At 36.6% G+C, this 20,875-nt stretch overlaps 4 protein-coding genes across 4 annotated transcripts; 3 read left to right on the forward strand and 1 right to left on the reverse strand.

Moving 5' to 3' along the window:
* Positions 1 to 575: 575 nt before the first annotated feature.
* On the forward strand, positions 576 to 3,860 carry LOC149661907 (epithelial sodium channel subunit alpha-like). The gene is made up of 13 exons (XM_089843827.1): positions 576 to 852; positions 918 to 1,103; positions 1,331 to 1,466; positions 2,013 to 2,197; positions 2,268 to 2,380; positions 2,443 to 2,603; positions 2,670 to 2,756; positions 2,816 to 2,939; positions 3,018 to 3,096; positions 3,155 to 3,221; positions 3,294 to 3,343; positions 3,445 to 3,520; positions 3,589 to 3,860. The coding sequence occupies exons 1-13, from the start codon at positions 704 to 706 to the stop codon at positions 3,724 to 3,726; spliced, it is 1,551 nt and encodes a 516-aa protein (XP_089699953.1). The 5' UTR covers positions 576 to 703; the 3' UTR covers positions 3,727 to 3,860.
* Positions 3,861 to 4,613: 753 nt separating this feature from the next.
* Positions 4,614 to 7,390, forward strand: LOC149661908 (degenerin mec-10-like). Its single transcript, XM_089843828.1, has 14 exons — positions 4,614 to 4,645; positions 4,763 to 4,906; positions 4,972 to 5,157; positions 5,215 to 5,344; positions 5,689 to 5,873; positions 5,944 to 6,056; positions 6,107 to 6,282; positions 6,353 to 6,439; positions 6,499 to 6,622; positions 6,682 to 6,769; positions 6,822 to 6,888; positions 6,953 to 6,999; positions 7,109 to 7,184; positions 7,253 to 7,390. The coding sequence occupies exons 1-14, from the start codon at positions 4,614 to 4,616 to the stop codon at positions 7,388 to 7,390; spliced, it is 1,593 nt and encodes a 530-aa protein (XP_089699954.1).
* Positions 7,391 to 8,512: 1,122 nt separating this feature from the next.
* Positions 8,513 to 19,376, forward strand: cnk (connector enhancer of ksr). The gene is made up of 16 exons (XM_089843459.1): positions 8,513 to 9,996; positions 11,469 to 11,632; positions 11,709 to 11,917; positions 11,991 to 12,120; positions 12,351 to 12,467; positions 12,550 to 12,609; positions 12,705 to 12,773; positions 12,858 to 13,105; positions 13,182 to 13,990; positions 14,049 to 14,158; positions 14,237 to 14,279; positions 14,484 to 14,641; positions 14,789 to 14,865; positions 14,957 to 15,025; positions 15,093 to 17,757; positions 17,840 to 19,376. The coding sequence occupies exons 1-16, from the start codon at positions 9,939 to 9,941 to the stop codon at positions 17,954 to 17,956; spliced, it is 5,103 nt and encodes a 1,700-aa protein (XP_089699585.1). The 5' UTR covers positions 8,513 to 9,938; the 3' UTR covers positions 17,957 to 19,376.
* Positions 19,262 to 20,763, reverse strand: LOC149661910 (co-chaperone protein HGH1 homolog). The gene is made up of 5 exons (XM_089843463.1): positions 20,604 to 20,763; positions 20,124 to 20,541; positions 19,926 to 20,047; positions 19,672 to 19,862; positions 19,262 to 19,597 (listed from the first exon to the last, which is right to left on the reverse strand). Exons 1-5 carry the CDS (start codon positions 20,692 to 20,694, stop codon positions 19,352 to 19,354), a joined length of 1,068 nt encoding a protein of 355 aa, XP_089699589.1. The 5' UTR covers positions 20,695 to 20,763; the 3' UTR covers positions 19,262 to 19,351.
* Positions 20,764 to 20,875: the final 112 nt, after the last annotated feature.

Consider the following 20,875-nt stretch of genomic DNA (forward strand, 5'->3'; position numbering starts at 1 on the left):
ATCTCTTACCTTCAACATTGTATTCGTTCATCGTAAATTAACAAGAAATGTCACGTCTCTGTGAAACTCGGGAAGTAAATAGGAATACGGAGTCGTATAAAGCCGTTCCCTGTATATGGACTTTGTATTTAGAAAGAGGACTAACAAAGCTCGCCCAAGTACAATGAGCTTAGGGGGAATCCATCCATCTCAAGCTTAAAACCGTGCTTCGAGATATATTTGAATATTAAGCTCCATTTGCACGGTACCGTGGTTTTTTTTATTGACAAATAGGACAGTTTTTCTAATCCCCTCTATTGTTTATAAGATCCATGCTAGCTAGTCCATTTGGAAATTCGTGTTCTTTTTATCTGTCCCTTTGCGTAAATTACATCGTGTTTTGTTTTTGACCTTAACGTCGAGCAGAGCTATGTACAATCCCACGCGGAATGTCTGTGTCCCAATCGCGAAATAATTAGTATCCAATAAACTAACCCGGGAGTCGTAAAAGAAACAAAGAGGCGCCATTCCCAGTAAAAAGGCGGGAAAAACGGAACTATTTATATACATTCCTACATCTTCTTGTCTCCGTCTCCGATCTCGATCAGTCTTTTCCCTCCCAAATGCTTCGATCAAACGGTCAAACGCTAAACATCGGCTCGTACGGTTTTGAACATTAATAACTTTTGACATCAGGGATAGCAGCAAAGTAAACCATTTCTCGATGGATGACCAGAAAGATCGTAATGCATCCGTAGAAGATGGTACCGTAGCCAACAGGAAAAGGGACTTAAAGGAACAGCATAGCGATGTCAAAAGTTTCTTGAAGTTTCTCTTGCAAAGATCCTCGATTAATGGAGTCTCCAGAATCGGGCAAGTAAAATATATAGTTCACTTCAAATTGAATTGGGTTGTTACGTTAAAAAACATCCATGTAGGACGGAAGCAAATTGGATTAGACGTGGTATTTGGTCCATAGTTTTAATAGTTGGAATTGTGGGATGTTCGATCCAATGTCATCATTTTCTGAATTCGTATTTCTCCTATCCCGTTGTCGTTAATTTGGAAGTGAAAAACGATTGGTTCGAAAAGTTTCCAGCTGTTACGATTTGCAATTTGAACCGGTTAGTTCTGTATTTCAATTTTGATTTTAAAGTTTTTCCCTGAGTGTTTAGTACCGCCTTTTTGTTGGAACCAAAGGGTGGCAAGAAAGACATTAATAATTAAAATACGTTAAACAATTTATTTACGCGAATAAATACACTTTAGAAACGGCGGAGAACAGTATTTTTCAATTTATAAATACACCCCAAAGTAAAAACTTTATTGCACGCTTATTGTCATCTTTTAGAGCACAAACCAGTCACTTGAGGACTCACTGTAGAGATTCAAATTCCACATCTTTCAATATATGTTCTTCATTCAAAATCATACCGAAAACCGCGCAAACTTACAGTACGCGAACTCAAATTCACGTTATTCAAACTGTATGAATTATGGTTTATCCTTTAACTAATTTTTTCCGTGATTATCCAATTTAAGAAATCCTTTATTTAGAAATACAAAGAATACATACAGATAAATAGGAATTATTGCGTAGCCATTTTCTCAACCTATCTAGGCGGATTTGTTTTGAAAAGCTAGACTAATCATTATGTGTCTCAATCGCTGCATGTTGAATTTTGCGCGCACCTGACCTCGCGTTGCTACCAGCCAATTAAATCACAGTTAGAAAGACGTCAGATTTATGACGCATGACGGATAGTACTCAAGTCCGTCCCACATAACCCGCATGGGTTCACAATGAGGGTACGACCGTTCACTTTAAATTTTCTAGAGTGAATATGAAACGTATGGTGTTGCACTGCAAAAGAAAATACGAATTCAATATATGTAAAGGCTTCCAATTCGAGGGCGAAGGGGTTAAAAATACTGAAGTTCAAAGAGCTCCTTCTCCCGCGATTCCCCAATTGGTAAATCACGGAAAAATAAATGATTATCGTAACCCTAATTAAAATTAATGAATATTTTAGGGAATCAAGCAAGAAGTGACTTGTAAGCAATTACAATCGGGTGCGCTATCCGATGATAAGCAAAAAACCTTGCAATTTCTGTCGGATTACGCCGAGTTGCCGGAATTTTTTAGAGTTCTTATTGGACATCAGTTCGAAGATATGGTTCAGTTATGCGCCTTCAACGGGGAGCCTTGTACCATCGAGTAATGAAAGAGTGATGTCCATAAATGCAAATTGTTAAACAAATCTCATCTATTTTTCAATATGTAAAAGGGATTTTGCAATTCATCCTCCTTCTCTGACACTGGGTAACTGTTTCACATTCAATGGACAAGGAGAAAATATCTCAGTTCCGGTGACAACGCAGTCAGTCGGAGTTGAATCGGGTAAGGTTCTGTGTTGACCCATTAATTTTTGACGATATGTCTGATCTAGAACGTAAGTACAGGTCTTCATTTGGAGCTGAATTTGGAAGCAGAGGAATACTTGGACGTCACTGAAAGTGTCGGGGCTCGTATAAGTATTCACGACTTTTCGGCCACGCCGATCCCGGCTGAGGATGGTTTCAATGTCGCTCCGGGATACGAGACTTTGATTGGAATAAAGAAAGTTAGTAACGCGTGGTTGGTCAGTTGTATTTAAAGCTGAAGTAATGGAGAGAATGTACGGTTTTAGACGACGGTCAAGCGATTAAAATCGCCTTACAAGGACAAATGCTTTGATTATGACAAAGAAATTGGGCAACGAGATAAAAGTCAAGAAGTATAGTTTCAATGTTTTCAGCGAAATCAAACGAAATATTTAATCTGAAATCAATTTAGAGTTGCTTCAGATCGTGTTTTCAAAATCATACTATCCGATTGTGTAACTGCAGTAATCCATTTATGAAAGTTGATTCGAATCGACCAGAAATTAGAGTGTGTCATTTGAGTTTAAAAACTGATGGTAATTAAGCGTAATAAAATTAATTACTCTTATTTTATTTGCAGAATATTAATTTCCCATTATTTTAATTTAATTTAGTTTGTTGTTTGGAAAGCGTCGAAGAATATTTCAGAAATTCAACTGACGAAATTATTTGCGAATGTCCGCTTCCTTGCAAGTAAGATTTCTATAAATTAAATTTAAATACTTAGATCAAAATCTTAATTAATAAATAGGAAAAATTATTACGATACTACCTCGTCCGTCGCATTTTGGCCTTCGGACAATAATGTTAAAAAAAGGGTATAAACTAATTATTCAGAGCAATTAATATATATAAAGTTGAAAAGTTTACAATATTTTTATTATTAACAGTTGAGGAAAATTACCTTGCCGGAGTCTTTAAATACAGCCGAAAAATACAGGTAAGTTAAATTGATTTTATACCGTAGTAGGGACCGGCCTTGTACTCTGTGAGTGCCTTACAAACCGCTTAAAGAGTATAATTGATCTTGTTTCCGTATAGGGAAAACGTGGCAAAAGTAAGAGTCTTTTACCGTACCTTGGAGAAAACAGTTTATAAACAAATACCGATGTATCAGGTATACAGTTATTCGAGTTTAACTGATTCTAAAACGGAACCAACATACGTCATTATTTATTTTCGAAGGATTCTGAGATCTTCAGTCAACTAGGCGGACAATTGGGTCTATTTCTTGGCGTTTCTCTCATTGCACTTTTCGAATGTTTGGAAAGCGCCGTGTTATTGATACACTTCGCAATTCGTCGAAAAATAGGCTCGAAATAATTCTATGTCATACTTATTGTTAATACGTTACTTATGACTGAACTGTTAACGCTGGAAACACGCGAAATATAGTTTAACAAAGAACAATGAAAATACATTTGTTTTGTGAGTTCAAAGTAAATAAATACAACTCGGTTAAATAGGAAGAAAGTTTATGAAAGTCGTTAAGCAAACGATTTTAAGATAAATTTTGTTGACTACTGAATATTTATTTACACTTAGGGGAATTAAAAATCATCTTAACCACGCAAATGGGCGTGTTGTTGAATTTCGTAGTTAAGTAACAAAATAGTTCACAAGTGTCCCAAGTTTATTAATTGGTTGGACCAGTGGGGGTTACTGGTCCTTGGGCCAGTTTATAAATTGCAAATCTTTGGGAAAACTAAGGCAGGAGGGGACCAGTTTTTTTTATATACTAGGGGACTGGTCGCTAGGTCTAGTTTAAAAGATATTTGCCAGACTGCTTCCAACCTGATATTGTCATATGACGTCACAGATCTGATACATGAAGTGATTCAGAAGACGTAAACAATTGCTTACTTACGGGAGGAACGTTGCTTTAGGTACAGGATTATGTTTGTGTGTAAATATTTAATCTTTTCTTCACAATTTTTATTATTTTATCTATATTTGGACGGCGTCCTTCAACCCTTGTTTTGATCTATTAGGTAATATTGATTCTACTTAAAAGGCGCCTCGCCTTTATTAGACTTACATATTGTTCTCTATTGGAAATAGTTAGAAAGACTTCATAACAAAGAAAGTTTTTCATTTGAGAGGAAATTATTGTCGAACACCCATAAAACCGATATTACAGAGTTTAAGAAATACATGAAAACTTGTAGCACTCCGTAATATTATTTAAGTTATTCACTTAAATTTGGCTAATGAACTCTTTAATCGCGTACTATTACGAAAGGTGAGCTTTCCTTTCCTAAACTATGGCCTTACACACCATGGAGGGTCAGGTTACCACCGTCTTAACCCCAAAACATAGATAGACATATCTCCTTATTGTTTTACGAACTGTTTAAAGCAAAGTCAACGATTTCTCGATGGATGACCAAAAAGATGGTGACGTAACGACCAACAAAATGGGTAAGGAACAGCAGGGTGACATCAAACATTTCTTGAAATTCCTCATGCAAAGATCCTCAATTAATGGAGTATCAAGAATAGGGTAAATTAGATGAATATTACATTTAAAATTTAATAGGATTAAGTTTAAAATCTTTCACTATATAGGACGGAAGCAAACTGGATTAGACGTGGTATCTGGTGTCTCGTTTTAATATTCGGAATTGTGGGATGTTCGATTCAATGTCATCTTTTTCTCAAGTCATATTTCGCCTATCCCGTCGTCGTTAACTTGGAAGTGGAAAATAATTGGGTTGAAGAGTTTCCAGCTGTTACAATTTGCAATTTGAATCGGTTAGTTTTCGGAATTTTAATTTAGACGTACGAATTGAATTAATAAATCCAATTAAGGGTTCAAATTAGTCGATTTGTGACTGAGTGTATGCATGGTCCAGGATTCGGTTTTGAAATATGTACTGGCTCGTCAATGATAGGGTCACCCGAATCAGATGCACCTAGGCCTATTCGGGTTGTTCAAACGGTAATAGGATTGCTATTAAATGAAGTTCCATTATGTAATTTTTCGTGATTATCAAACGATGGGAATCATTTAATTGAAATAAAGCGGTCCTCGGGTCATGACCCCCTCCTAATATCTCATGTAGTTTAATGACGACTTTATCGTGTCTGTAGGGTCAATATGAAAACAATGAAGGAACAGTGCGCGAATAAACATTTCGCATTGTGTAAAGGTATCAATTTCGAGCAAAATATACCAGAAGTGGTGAATAATAGCCGGCACCTTGTTCCCATATCGGTATTCACGAAAAATCTATATATTTTATCAATGTTTGACTTAATTCTAATAAAATGAAGTTGTTTTAGGGAACGAAACAATACGTAACTTGTAAACAATTGCAATCGGGTAAACTATCGGAGGACAAAACCGAAACTTTAAAGTTTCTGTCGGAATACGCGAGCATAACCGACGATTTCAGGGCTACAATTGGACACCAATTCCAGGATATGGTGAAGTTATGCACGTTCAATGGGGATCCTTGTACCGTCGAGTAATTGTTCAGAAATACTTACTTGAAAATACAGCGCACCTTTCTCATTTTCAAAATTTTGTCATAAAAGGAACTTCACCATTCATCCTCCGTCTGCAACCTTGGGCAACTGCTTCACCTTCAATGGACAAGGAGAAAATATCTCAGTTCCGGTGACAACGCAGTCAGTTGGAGTTGAATCGGGTGAGGCATTGTTTTTGACCCATCATATTTTGAGGATAAGTCTGATTTAGAAGGTATAAGTACAGGTCTTCATTTGGAGCTGAATTTGGAAGCTGAGGAATACTTGGACATAACTGAAAGTGTCGGGGCTCGTATAAGTATTCACAACTTTTCGGACACTCCAATCCCGGCTGAGGATGGCTTTAATGTCGCTCCGGGACACGAAACTTTGATTGGAATTAAGAAAGTTAGTAACACGTGCATGGTTGGTAACTCGTGTTTTAGTTTGAAGTAATGGAGCGAATGTATTGTTTTAGACGACGGTCACTAGACTTCAATCGCCTTACAAAGACAAATGCTTTGATTATGACAAGGAAAATGACCATCGAGATAACAGTCAAGAAGTATAGTTTCAATATTTTCAAAGAAATCAAACGAAATATTTAATCTGAAATCAATTTAGAGTTGTTTCAGATCGTGTTTTCAAAATCATACAATCCGATTGTGTTACTGCAGTAATCCATTCATGGAAGTGAATTCGAATCGACCTGAATATAGAGTGTGTCGTTTGAATTTAAAAACTGATGGTAATTAAGCGCAATTAAATCAATTACTCTAATATTAATGCCTCTTTATTTTAATTTAGTTTGTTGTTTGGAAAGCGTCGAAGAATATTTTAGAAATGCTACTGAGGAATTCAACCAAACTATTTGCGAATGTCCGCTTCCCTGCAGGTAATATTAGTAAATATTTAGATAAAACTGTGATTTAATTCACGATTAATAGGATGAATTATTACGATACTACATCGTCCGTCGCATTTTGGCCTTCGTTAGCTAATATTAAATTGAGGGTATGCTAATTACTCAGGGATATAACTAATTAGAACTTAAAAACTATATTTTGATAAATAACAGCTGAAAACAAATCCCTTACCATCCATAAATTCAACCGAAGAATACAGGTAAGTTTAAATTTATTTTTATACTATAGTAGGCACCAGACTTGTACTCTGTGAGTGCCTTACAAACCGCTCAAAGAGTATAATTGACCTTGTTTTCGTATATATATAGGCAAAACATGGCGAAAGTACGCGTCTTTTACCGTACCTTGGAGAAAACAGTTTATAAACAAATACCGATGTATCAGGTATACAGTTATTCGAGTTTAACTGATTCTAAAACGGAACCAAGATACGTCGTAAATTATTTTCGTAGGACTCTGAGATCTTCAGTCAACTCGGCGGACAACTCGGTCTATTTCTTGGAGTTTCTCTCATCGCACTTTTCGAATGTTTGGAAAGCGCCGTTTTATTGATACACTTCGCAATTCGTCGAAAAATGGGCACGAAATAATCAATAACCTAACCCTGTTCCTTGCACGAGAAAGCTCGTAAACGCAAGTCGAAGACACGCTTCGCCTAGAAATATAAAGTATGTAGTAAATAGTGGATTTCACATATATATGCAAATGTAGATGATTAATTTTATCCTTAATTAAATAAAAAGAAATCCCGCAATGTCTAAATCATTTTCAACGCATTATTTTCGCTCTCCGTAATGCAAACCATCGTCTCCGCAGGGGGTTTGTTAATAAATCACGAATTAAAAGTAATATTGGCAGAGTTCTACCTTCAACGGTATTAAAGCCAATGGGGATGTAACAAGGGGGGATATTACCACCCGAGCGTCAAAAACGCGAAAAGTAAACAGTACAGACAACTGTATCCATTGTCACGTTGTCACGCGAAATGTATTCTAATACCATTATCTGTGAAAAGTACTTTTTAAAGGGACAGTGAAGTGGAAGAAATCTTAACCAAGTTTTTGAAGTAGAGGAAATTCTAGGGCCACCTCGTTCGCGTATGCCATCTTGTTTTTATATTTCTAATAATATTGCGCCTTTATTTTATTTTTGACGGTTAGGATTGACGCTGCCCAACGAAAAATGAAACGAAATACGAGGAAAAGGATTGAAAATGAATCACGCCTCTCGGAATTGTTTAAAAATTTCGTAACTGATCAGACACGCACGAGAACCTAACCGACCCCCGCATCCGGTTCGTTCATTAGGGGGCCTTTGGGAGGGAAAAATTAAAAACCGCCCGTTTTAGATTTATAAAAAAAACGTATTAAGTAATGATTCTTATAAGAAAATGATTTGTACTGAGAAACATGAAATAGGCTTAGTCGGGGAGGGTGTTGTTAGTAAGCCATTGCTAAGCCTAATTAGTTTTGATTGTGTTGAAGAGTTACTAAGCCTTGCTCTAATCTTCGGACTCTTCGAAGACTTCAATTCGATAGGGATAATATAGGGGTGGTAAAGAGAGCGTATCCTTGGAGGGGTGAATCTCGCGGCCCCTGGACCCAAGAAAAGACGTCCGCTACCACGAGAAACTTGCCCAGACAGGAACCACGTGTAATCAATGCCTTCCCTACTTCCAAGCTGTCCATATGTAGAGAAAACTTGGAGGAAAATAAGCTTTTGTATACGGCGTGGTCCCTGTCTGTCATCGCCACCGGAAACTCCCAACCGAGTTGGAGTAGCGTTGCCCATGGCTTCACCCAACCGTGTTTGACCATGAGGGTGGTATAATACAGTTTTATTTGGCGGTTTTAAGCGTGTAAAACCCACAAAGCCACTTTTAAAATCATTATCCGAGGGACAAATCGACGTAGAACCTTTCTTTTAGAAAAAGGCAGGATGTTTTGGTTTAATGCCATCCATGATAAAAGAAGAGGATGTTAACGGGATTAATTCATGGCTTCATTTCTGTGTCAGAACCAATCCGTTAAAGATTGGTTTTTAATTATTTTAAGGTTTAAACGCATTTAAGATTATTGAAATTGAATTCTAAGAACTAGAAAATCGTCTTGTGTAGTTGAAATCTAACTAAACGCAATGTCAAAACTTTTCCCGCCAAATCTTGAATTTCCGTGATGTTTTCTAGGTCCCTTTTGTTGCGTCCTCAAATGCTCACTCCTCACAAAACACTCTCCACCGGTTCTTCAACCGGCAGCTGAACTTCCGAAAGGAACAGGTTGAGAAAAAGAGGGGGGGAAATTCAATAATAAATCCTTCGATTGCAAAAGTTGCAAAACATATAGTGAGTCATAAGTCGCCCATTCAAAAGAAAAAGTACGTCGTTGACGAGGGGACAGTTACTACAAAAATCTTTGTACACCTGATTTAACCGTGATTTTCATTAAATAATTCAAGAATTGTACTTCTAACTTTAAGAGTGACGTGCTCCTCGGGCACTGCACCAACGTATACTTTTATATATCGAGACAAATAGCGAATCGGATGGTTGATTTTGGGCGAGGGGTGAAAACGAAGGAGCTAAAAAAAATCGGGGGTCGAAGAGGAAGAAGGAGGATTAAGCGTGCCCCCGTTTGACATTTCCCACGGTATCCCCAGGAACGTCTCTTTACAGCTATACAGGAATTATAGTAGGGGGATTTTCTATTTTTTTTTATAAATGCCGCCGTGAAAGGCCCCGTCATATGCCCCCTCAATCCTTCCCTCCTTCGAAGGCAGCTGGATTCTTTCATCCCCCATTTCTAATCCATCCCTCCAGTCTCGCAACCAGAATTCTTCCTCCATGGTCGCAGTTAAAGTCGGCTTTCGGGAAAGTTGTCGTGTCTCGTAAGGGAGATGTTTATTTCGCGCCTAAATTTAATTTAACGTAGTTAATTATAGTTTTACGTAATTAATATGGTGTATAAGTGTTTAAGAAGTCGTTTTCAGTGTTTTTAAAGATCGATTAATATGCAATAATATCATATTTATTCTTCGTGGCTGTCTGTGCGCGTTTAGTGTAAATTCGGGCCTTGGCTACCTACTACATTTGCTACAAAGGAATGCCCTTTGGATACATACAAAAACAACCTTTACAGAAATATGGCTTATATTAACGTTGCCGAATGGACCTCGGAAAATGTTGCCGAATGGCTTGGAGGTAATTAATTTATTTAATACGAAAGTCTGGGTTAATTCGTTAAATGACACCCACTTGGTGTCTTTGGTTTGGGTTGGTAAGGGAGACATTTTTGAGAATATTACCTGCCCTAGTTTAATAAACGTATTAATAATGTTTGATTTTATGCCGAATTTACTTACATTAATTAATGAACTAAATGCCATTTTTATTTTCGAACAATTTGTTTTTTAAAACGCGTTGTTGTTTATATGTCAGTGTGTAATATAACAATTGTTGATTTTTATCCATACCAAACGGATATCACTTTACATAGTCTTATGATTTACCTAATATTTAATCTTCGTAATTTAATTTAAACTACACCCCAGTATTGGTGTTTAAGCTTAACTTCGTAGAAAACTTGCTCAAATATTATTATTCCCTATCATGAACTAAGAGTTTCTCTCCATGGTTCCTCTTGCCTTAATTTTTCTCATGTTTAAAATGGAGAGAGGGGTACCATAGGGATAGGGGTTAAAGATAATCTAAAATTTTCTCTCCCAGGGGCTATTTGATGATGTTAACGTTACCCCACCCTTTGAATGTATATGATTATATCCCACTCCTGAAAGATGTTATGATATTCCCATTGATAACTATCTTATAAATGAGGGTTTTTCTTTCTTTCTACACAAACTTTCTCCAGAGATTGTGTACCTTATTTTCGAACGCAATGGACCATACCCAATTTCTTACCACCAGCCATCAAAACTATATATTATTTTCCCTTCTACTGTATATTAATGTTTGGTGGTGTCTTAGGATCAACTTCTTCTAAACAGGTTTTGTACAAGGACACGAGATTTAGCTAGCTAAGCTCTTCTCTAGAAGAGAGAGAGAGAGTTTTCTTTTGAACTCTTTAACCAAAGTTTATACTATACATTCCCAAACCCCCTCGGATAATTATAAGTCGCCTGACTCCTTGTCTTAACCACTAAACCGGAAGAATGAAGAGACACATTTTGTCTTAAGGCTACTAGCCTAATTAGGAAGTAATTGGTCCCTAAATTTAACCGTTATAATGGTAATGATATTAACGTTCAGAGAAAATTGTTGCGAAATTTATTTTACGATTTGAAGGGTAATCGACACCGTTTTAAGTGTAAAGTTAATTAACTAAAGCGCGTAGAAATTATAAGAATTTTGTTGTTGATGTTAGTGACACTTGTTTCTTGTCATTCTCTCTTCAAAAAAGGAAAGGGTTATGAGATACGATATATCTATTATAAATATAAACTTCCTTGAGCATTGTTCTACCGTATCTATTGTTTCATAAAGGAAAGTGTATATTAAGTTTCGTTTGCGGTATCATTAACATGGTTTAAACTTACTTGTAAACTATTACCCTCATCACGTGACACTTAAATTATCATAAATTATTAAGAACTACGCCTAAAAACACGACGAACTTATTCTAATTGCTCAACGTGTTACGCAAATTTTGTACGTAGGTCTCGACGATGCAATATTACCCTACGCCCATTTCTTCATAAACAATCAAATAGATGGAAGGCATCTTTTAACTTTATTACCCGATGATCTTAAAAATTTAAATATTGTTAAAATTGGACATCAAGAGATAATTCTAGACGCGGTAGATTTACTAAGACAATTGGTAAATATTTAAATTTCAGAATTTAAGGTTTATTAAAGGTAGTAACGCGTCTGAAACGTTATAATTTTTGTCGTAGCATTATACACTAACTACAGAAACATTACAATCTATCGCTTTGAGAGTGGGATGTAAAGCTAGAAGTTTATATAACGAATTAAAAAGAAATGGACCGAAAGAATGTCCCGAAAATAAAGGTGCCAAACAAGAAAGAGTGTCTTGTAACATTTTGGCTTCAGTCTCTGATATTTTGATTGCCGTGAAAGCATTTATATCGTGGCTTGATAGGTAATGAACGTGGAAATACCAGTAGAAAACTTAAGTAGGATTTATTTATACGGGATGGTACTTGTTTGTTCAGATACCCGTTTGACGGTGAAGCCAGGTATATCCCTGTGAGAAAGTCCTTATTAACTCTAAGTATTGAGTTAGCGTCCACGGCTCAACGTGATCAGTTTGCCGAAAGGCCTCATGACATCATTAAAAATAGCGTATGGAAAAAATTATTCCGAGGGGCTAATCACTATTAGATTCCCTGTATACGGAATCATTTTAGTACTGTCCATGACAGAGCTTTCAAAGTTCACGCGTAATCATGCACTTTAGTACAGTAAAATATACAACCGTGTACACCGATTAGACTAAGTGACTAGCCCCTCGAATTATCCCAACATTTTAAACCATCTTTTATTGACGGTGTTACCTTTGTCCGTAATCGCAGGCGTTAAATTTAGCCGAGTTATGCGATCAAATTATTCAAGATTTTAACGACTCACTCATAATTCAACCGGCAGCCTTGGATATAATTACTGTTAAAAGAAAACCCAAAGAAGAATGGGTAAGAGAAGGGTGTTAACTACATTTACCATTGAACACCCTCTATTCATTCTTAACCGCTAAAACTCTAAAATAATCATTAGGGAATTCATATTCATTCAACCTACAATGGAGTACATATTGTCGGGGGCGTAAAACATCAGGTAGATGAACTGTTATTATTAATCTGCCCATATTAATTAGGCTACGCCATCAGGAAATAATACATAATATTACCTACGTTTTATTTAAATTAAAGAGTCCAGCTCATCGATGCGCGAAAGTTGAAATAGGAGATGAAATTATACAAGTTAATTACCAGACTGTGGTAATTAAATTATTTTGTTTAACAGGATTGTTTTACGGAATTATTTAACGTATAATTTGACATAATATAACCAAACACGCGTAGGTCGGTTGGCAGTTGAAAAAACTCGTTTATTCCATGAGCGAACATGCCACTGACGTTCATTTAACTTTGAAGAAACGACCACGACATTCCAATCTGTCTGGTCAGGTCATTGTAATGAAACCATATCGAATACCATGTAGAAAAACCGCTTTAGCTAGACTTCACAAATGGAGTGAAAGTAATTGTTCCCTAAATATTCAAGAAGGCGGTTACGTTTCTAGCAACAGCAGTAAAGCGCCAATTGCGACGTGCGTAATTAGATTCATTTTATTCTTAAAGCTATTGACCCCCAAAGTCCCTAATTGTTTAATTAATTTAAATTAGTGATGAAGTTGAGGATGAAGATGATTCAGCCTTTCTTCCAGACAAAAGCGCAATATCCTTAGCCGTTCCCCCTTCTAAAGTAGCCACCCATCCCAATGGTAATTGCGCCATAGAGAAGGTTACTTCTTCTTTTCAACCCAAATCCCGAGCTACTGTTCAAAGAAGGGCAACTGTTAGCGGGGCTTCCCCGGTACAAACTCGCGCACCCGTTAGCATCGAGGAGTTAGTTGGTTCAAATACAAAGTCACCTTCAACCAATCAAAAGGATTTGGTGGCTAGAAGCATTTCCCACGATCCCAGGAAACATTCCATGGGAAGTGGTACGATGACCCAACCTTCCTTGTCCTTCCTGAAACATCTATCGTCTCTTCAAGCCGCTGATGAAACTGAAGAACTGAACCAATCAAATGATTCGGTTCAATCTAGTAGAAGTCAACCTATTGATATTGGACCTTCGGTATCGCGTCAACGTAACGCGGCGACACACGAAGGTTCGGGGATGTCCGCTTCCGGTTCGGACGGAGATAGCGGGATTGCCGAGGAAAAGGCATCCACTTGTAGCTCGAATTTTCCCATTTGGAAACCGATATCGACACCCAAACCTATTATAACCATGTCTAAGCCAACTTTTGACGATGATTTTGACATAAGTAAAGTTTCGCTACAACAACATTCGGACGGAGCTCAATTACATTTGAAGAAGTTGATGGAACAAATTGCTTCACCTAGTTCGACCCCACCGCCGTCGAGTCCCGTTCGAAAACAGTCCAGTTCTAGTAGTATCGCGTCGAGCACCGTTAGTGATAATGGTTAGTGTTTGGAAATGTTTATCTCAAGTATTTGTTCTCAAAATATTTGTTTGTTAAGTTTTCATTGGTGGGAAAAACTCGGAATGTGATGAAAAATCAAAGTTAATTGAAGGGGATAACGTGAAAGCTAATACTTATACTTCGAAAGAAAAGAAATGCGCTTTTCAGGTGCAGTTTTTCTTCGTTGTTAGTCAATTGTAATTGAAATGTGGCGTTAAAACGTTTTTGAAATTTTGAATATTTTAGTCGCCACTTCTAAGAAAGAAACATCATTTTCACGGACGATATGGTCAGTGTTGAATTATTTTCTTTAGTTAAGGCCTTTTCAGACTCTACTAGATGGGTCAAAAAGTTGAGTCAGCAAACATTGGTCAGTGATCAATTTTTATTTGGTGATTCAACTTGTCCAACTTCTGTTCACACGACCCAACCCCATTTGACTCATCTAAAGTTGTATTGTGTGAAAAGACCTTTACTAACCGCGTCTTTATAGCTTCGAGGAGAGTGTCTTGTAAGGATTTGGGACAAGGTGATTGTCAAGGATGGCTTTTTAAACGAAAAGATGGCAAACGTTTATTCTCTGGTCCTAAATGGTCCAAGAAATGGGTCGTTTTGAAGAAGCAATATCTCTATTGCTATCAAGATAAAGATGTCAGTAAATCCCCGCTTAACTATTTTGATTTTTATCCTTTTTTTAGAGATTTTAGGCTTGGCAATGTATTCACCTTATTTTTTCTTTTTTCCTTTTTGTTTTTTGGCTTTTTATTTTTTGGTTTAAATAAAAAAATAAAAATAAAGGACGTCAGGGCTGAATGTCTAGTGTTTCTTCCTGGTTTTGTAGTTTCGCCAGCTACGGAATGCAAAGCTAAAAAATAGTGAGCTCATCTTAGATATTTTTAAAGAAAAAGCACACTTATTTTTAATTTTGGCTTAATTACGATTAAAATTTTAACGTCTTGGTTTCAGCGCCTTTAAACTTCATTCACCCAGCGCCTCTTTTCTATTTGCGTCTGATTGCGTTTCAGATATGACTAAGTACGACGTTAAATCTGTTTTTTAAGTAAGTACTTACGTCTAATGGTAATTATTTTTATCTCAATAGATGGATGAACAAAATGGGTCTAGCCGCTATTTCATATCCTTCTTTAACTAACGTGATTGGTGAAGCCGGTGAAGTTTATTTTAGCGAAACAGAAGATGAATCCGAAGATGGTTCTCCTAGTCGCGTAATAATAACCAACTCTCAGCAGCAGCAGGATTCCGAATCAAAATCAAAGTTAAATCAAGGAAAAGTATCCGGGAATGTTGTTGCAACTCAAAAGAGTTCTCCTATGACGACTTACGTAGAAAAGAATGATAGTGGGAGATATAATAATACTTCGCCTAAAAGTCCACCAACGTTTTCCGGTAAAATATCCTTCCCTAAACCAAGCGCTAGTCCTCTTAGCGTTTCTCCTAGAAAAACTGTAGCAGAAAAACCTTTAGAAAAATCTTACCCCGAACAAGACGTATACCGAAGAAGTTCGTCGTCTACACGTAATTCGGTTTACCCTTCAAAGAATTCAACTTCTAATCGACATTCGGGAAGTTGGAATGTCTTGGAACAAACGGATAACGTTTCCAATCAAAGATCTCCCGGTTTTGCTTCAACTAATGTTGAAACGATGTCCTCTCAACACCGTAACAGTCAGACCTTTAAGACTAATTCCCCAGTAATATCGCCAAATAGAGGTCCTCCTCCTCCGCCTATGTTGCCCGCCAGAGCGACTAAATCCCCCATAATTCCTAGTAATTCCATCGCGAATGTCTCTCATCAGTCTCCACTTAGCGCCTGGAAAGGTACTTCAAGATCGACACCAGCAGTTTCAGCCATGCTGAGATGTTCCTCTTTACAAAAGTTAAATTCCAGCGAAACTTGGCCAGTAGAAACTAAAGACGAATCTTCTAACCACGCTCAGTCACTTCAAAGACAAAAGGAATTCGTTAGTGTCTTGGATAGAGAGTATAGAAGGCTTTATGGAGATAAAAAACCCGAAACTATCTCTCCAAAACATTCGGGGGATGATGATGGGCATTATAATAGTTTAGATAGTTCAGGACGGTCTCCTAATACTTGGTGGGGTAATCAGTCCAATGTTAATATAGTCAGGTCAGCTACAAGTCAACAGATTCATAGTTTGTACACTAGGGATTGTTGGAAGGATAACGAAGGTCATTGTCCGCATCCTTCGGAAGAAAAGTCTAGATCTGTAAGCGTGTCTTGCGAAACTGGTGGTGGGGTGGAAAATATCGCCCCGCCACTTCCAGAAAGAAATTCCGGTGCCAAATTCTTCCTGTCCGGTGTCAATTCTATAGGAAGAGGGAACAGTAAGAAGATGAGTGGTGCAGATGCCGCCGAAGTATTTTCTTATTCACCACAAACTTCTTCATTGTCTTCCTCACCAAATTTGACCGCGAAAAATAATAAAAGTTGTGTTTCAATCTCGTCTAAAAGTTCTTCCGCGTCAAAATTTTCCCTCAGTAAACAATTTTCACCCAAATCTCCCGGTACTTCCGCCGCCAGTAGTTCATTTAGGTTCTTTAGTTCCCCTAAATTTGTACGTAAATTTACTTCCCCTAAACCCGAAAGAAAAAGGCTAACTTCAACAGCGACTGTCACTTCCCCAACCATCGCTCTCGGTCATCTTAATGGAGCTAATCCCATGATGGATTTGAAAATTAAACCCGGTGGTTACAATTACGAAGGTGCCAAACAAATTTCCTCTCCAAGTCCGTCACCTTCCATGACTAGTTCCGTTTCTAAAAGTCAAAAATCCGAAAGAACATTCTTAGGGTCGCCAAAACTTGCTAGAGCCATATTTGGATCACCTAAGCAAGTTAAGAAGTCCGTCGCCGCCGCCGCGTCTATCGGTAACTCTACAACAACCACGACGGCCGTTCAAACTGATCATTCTTTTGACGAACTAGTCAGACTTCATCAACAATCCCTTTATGGAAATGTTAGTAATCAAGGTTCGCCAAATTTAAGAAGTTTAACGTCGATTAATGATAGAGCAAGTCCATCCATTACTCAGAGGAGCGGAAGTAGTAGTAGTATCAATAGCAATTTGTCAGGGCATGCCATGTCCTCGACTGGAAACTCGCATTTTTACGTTGAAGCCAGAATACGCCCTCAGATTACCATAAGTCTACCACTTGTGACGGAATCAGGACAGGCCAGACCAAGGTTTGTTGGTAATGAAGAGGAATTATGCGATCTTCCCGAAACTCCCAAAACTCCCGGTGCTCTTTCGAAACCTACAATGGGAGTTTCCATGTTAGCCAAAAAACGTAGTCCAAGTGCCAGTAGTGACGTTATTCAATCGGATGGTAGAACCAGTCGCCAGAATGCCACTGATCAACACGATAACAATGAGAGCGAATCGACTCTAACCGATTTGTCATTTGAAGAGCAAGTAGAGTACGACCGTCGCTCAGAATTGGCCGAAGAAGAGATGCAAAGGTCCCAAAGAAGTTCAATTACAGTTATTATTAATGAAAATCCACCCAAAAAGATTGAGAGTGTAACCATGACGACAAGAGAGAAAGACGAACTTGAAGAATTGATGAAGTCCTTTAAGGAACTTGGTTTAAGTCCTGATGGAATAAATATTGAAGAACGACGACGTAGATTGCTATCTTTATTGGGGAAAGACGATGATATGGATGAAAAAGATCGAATTACGCGATTGGTTCTTGATTTTAGGGCCTTGCAAAGAACGCTAAAGGTAAGTTGAGTGGAAACTTTATACAAAGTGTTCCAAAAAGGATCCTACACTATGTATAGAGTAAAATTGTTGAAATTGTTAGGACCATGAAGTTGAAGCGGCAGCAATAGAGGAACTTCTATCTGGCCCCATAACTTCGGAGACATTAGAAAATTGGATTTGCCAATACCCTCACTTGTTACCTCCCGATTATTGTTAATTGTTTTTTATTTTTTTTTTTCAAAACCAAGTTGTTGGTAAACGTTTTTAATTGTGCCTTTCCAGAAAAAAAATACCTATACTTAAACCTATATCCAAATGTTATTTAAGAATCTATTTCCCTATGCATTTATAAATCAGTTTTATCTTATACAAAATAGAATTAGGCCTAATTAATCGAGAGTCAAAGTGTTCTAGGAGATCGAGTAACGAAGTTATATGCATTATGTATAGTAATAAGATGTTTATGGCGTGAAACTCCGTTGTTCCCTCCTTGTTAAGAAAAGTATCAGCGTAATGCAATCATGTTGGAATGTTTAAAGGAAAAGATCAGGTAATGTAACATTATACCTTAAAAGAACGGCCTTTTTCTAAGTATAAAAGGAAATAAATGATCTCTTATTACAAAATAATTAGCATTTAATTAGTCTTAAAAACGATCACTAAAGCGCCGCCATTTGTTTTGTGTCGTCTGCTAACGTGCGTGATCGAGTGGGCCTTAACTCTCACAGCTTGTGAGAATTCAACCAATCGCTTTAGGGGTGGCTATCAGACGTCACTAAAGCAATGGCGGCGCAGTAGTCCCACGTTTTTAAGACTAATTAAATGTTAATTATTTTGTAATAAGAGATCGTTTATTTGTTTTTTTAATATTTTTCCTTTTGTATTCAGAAAAAGGCCGTTCTTTTAAGGTATAATGTTATCTTACCTGAACTTTTCTTAACTGTCATTTTTAATTCTACAATAGTGTAAAAAATGTACTAATGCAGGTGGTGATGTTTAAAAGTGTTCAGGGTGTGTATGTTTGTAAGAAAATCAAACAAAAAACATGCCTTGTCTATAAAAGAGAAACAAATATGGGTATTAACTGGTACAAAATAATTAAAATACAAATAATAGCCTAGAATTAAATTAAATTAAATTAAATTAATAACTTTGACAATCTGGATATTTATATATTGTAAGTAACTAAATAATCTTGACTGCTCTTTTACCATTTACTAATTATAATAATAATTATAAATTGATACGGCCTTAGATCTTATAAACTCAATTTTAAGGTTTTCAATTATATTATATCTAATTAAACTTCGAAACGTTTTAAACTCAAAACTATTGTTAACGAGGAAAAAAAAAATTAATATTTTCTGAATGTATTTTGAATGTTGTTTGTAAATAAGATAGATTAGTTGAGTTATGCGTGTATTTGTACATAATATTTGACATTTTATCAATTATTACGTTGTACTTATACTTTTTAGACGACAGAAAAATATTATGTTTTCCATTCATTTAGAAAGAAAAATAACAAAAGTCTCATTTTATTTTGGAAATTAATATAAAGTTACAAAGTTACGAAAGCATTTACATTAAAATAAAATAAGAATGATTTTATTTAATCTACATCCAAATTTAACAAATCTTCATTAATTTTATCAAATTTTTCAGCAAGATCAGCGGGAATTTCAATTTCTTTCAAATTTTCCAATTCTTCCGGAGGTTCATCACTAATTAAGATATCAACTACATTTTCACAAGCAACAACTACGTTTCTTTCCTTTTCCCATTTATGGAGTTCTCGGAGAATGAGATAAACTTGTTTATCTTTTAGTATTGTCCTCCCTTTTTTGGTAGCACAGAGCTATTAAAGATATTCATTATTTTGTTTAGTTTAATGTAAATTTTAATTTCCAGTTAAGGGAAATATTCATTAACCTGATTAAGGGCTTCAATTAATTGCAGCCTGATTTTGGGATTTGTGTCTCGTCTCTTGTCATCACCAAGATATTGGAGTTCTATGGGAAGTTTCTCAGTTTCATCTTCGTCAAATTCTTCAGGACCAGCGAGAGGAAGCATCAATGAAGGTAGGATGTCTATTTCTTCACCAAGTAAGAAATTGTGGTATTCTAGGGATGAAAACAGTTAAGTTACTGAAATATTAGTGGTATTTTATGGGTTTTTATAATTACCAGTCTCAAAGCAACAGTTCTTTATGGTCCCGACAATGCCTAATCTTCTATTTACACTTTCAGGGTAAACTGTATATGCTAGGAGGTTCTTGATAAGTTTATCATCTTTGTTTAATAGAATTCTAGATGAATTAAATTAAAAATTTTAAATTAAAGCATGCTTTTATTAAATATATTCATATTCATAATTAATTTTACTTTCTGGTCTCAGTTAATGTTGATAAGTTGCATAGAAGATCAGCCATCAAATGATAACTTGATTCTGGTTTTCCATTATTGAGGAGGTTTATGAATTTTTTAAAGCCACCGTTTTCAGTTAGTGTATTCAATACTTTTCTACAAACGCTACTGAATCGCGTTACATTGACAAGAAACATAAGGGCATTCTTATAAAGGGATTCTGATGAAGAATATATCATTTTGGTCACACTTTCTATCAAGGTATTTTCTATAGATTCTAGAATGACCAAAAATTGGTCTTCCCCTGATAAGTTGACTAAACATTGTAAAGTTAAACCGACAGTTTTCTCGTTATTAACGTCAATTAATCCACATAAACATTTAATATATTTTGTAGTGAGAAGATGTTCCATACCTTCCCCACTTCCCGTTAAGCCTAGGTTTAAAATTTCCGCGTTATTACGTGTAAATTTAATTTTATCAACGAAACCAACTTACCAAGAACATACTCAAGTCCTCTATTCTTAACTTCGTAAGGAATATCCGAGATTAAAAGCCCAATTAATTCATCATCAGGATTTTTCGCCATTTTTCTAGTCGCCAAGGCTTAGGAAACCACGTGTTGTTAACTTGTTTACGTCTTTGACGTCACCTTTGATGTTGCAACTTTTTAGTACTTGTAGCGCCATCTAGCTAATAGCGTTTTCCTTTGGGTCCTCGCGGAGCGCTCCCATGGAGGAATAAAACTAGGAGATCCCATAGGAGATCCT

The sequence above is a fragment of the Phalangium opilio genome, unplaced genomic scaffold (genome assembly GCF_054372755.1).
Source record: "Phalangium opilio isolate 3A_F unplaced genomic scaffold, DU_Popi_V2 ptg000070l_1, whole genome shotgun sequence".
Classification (NCBI taxonomy): domain Eukaryota; kingdom Metazoa; phylum Arthropoda; class Arachnida; order Opiliones; family Phalangiidae; genus Phalangium; species Phalangium opilio.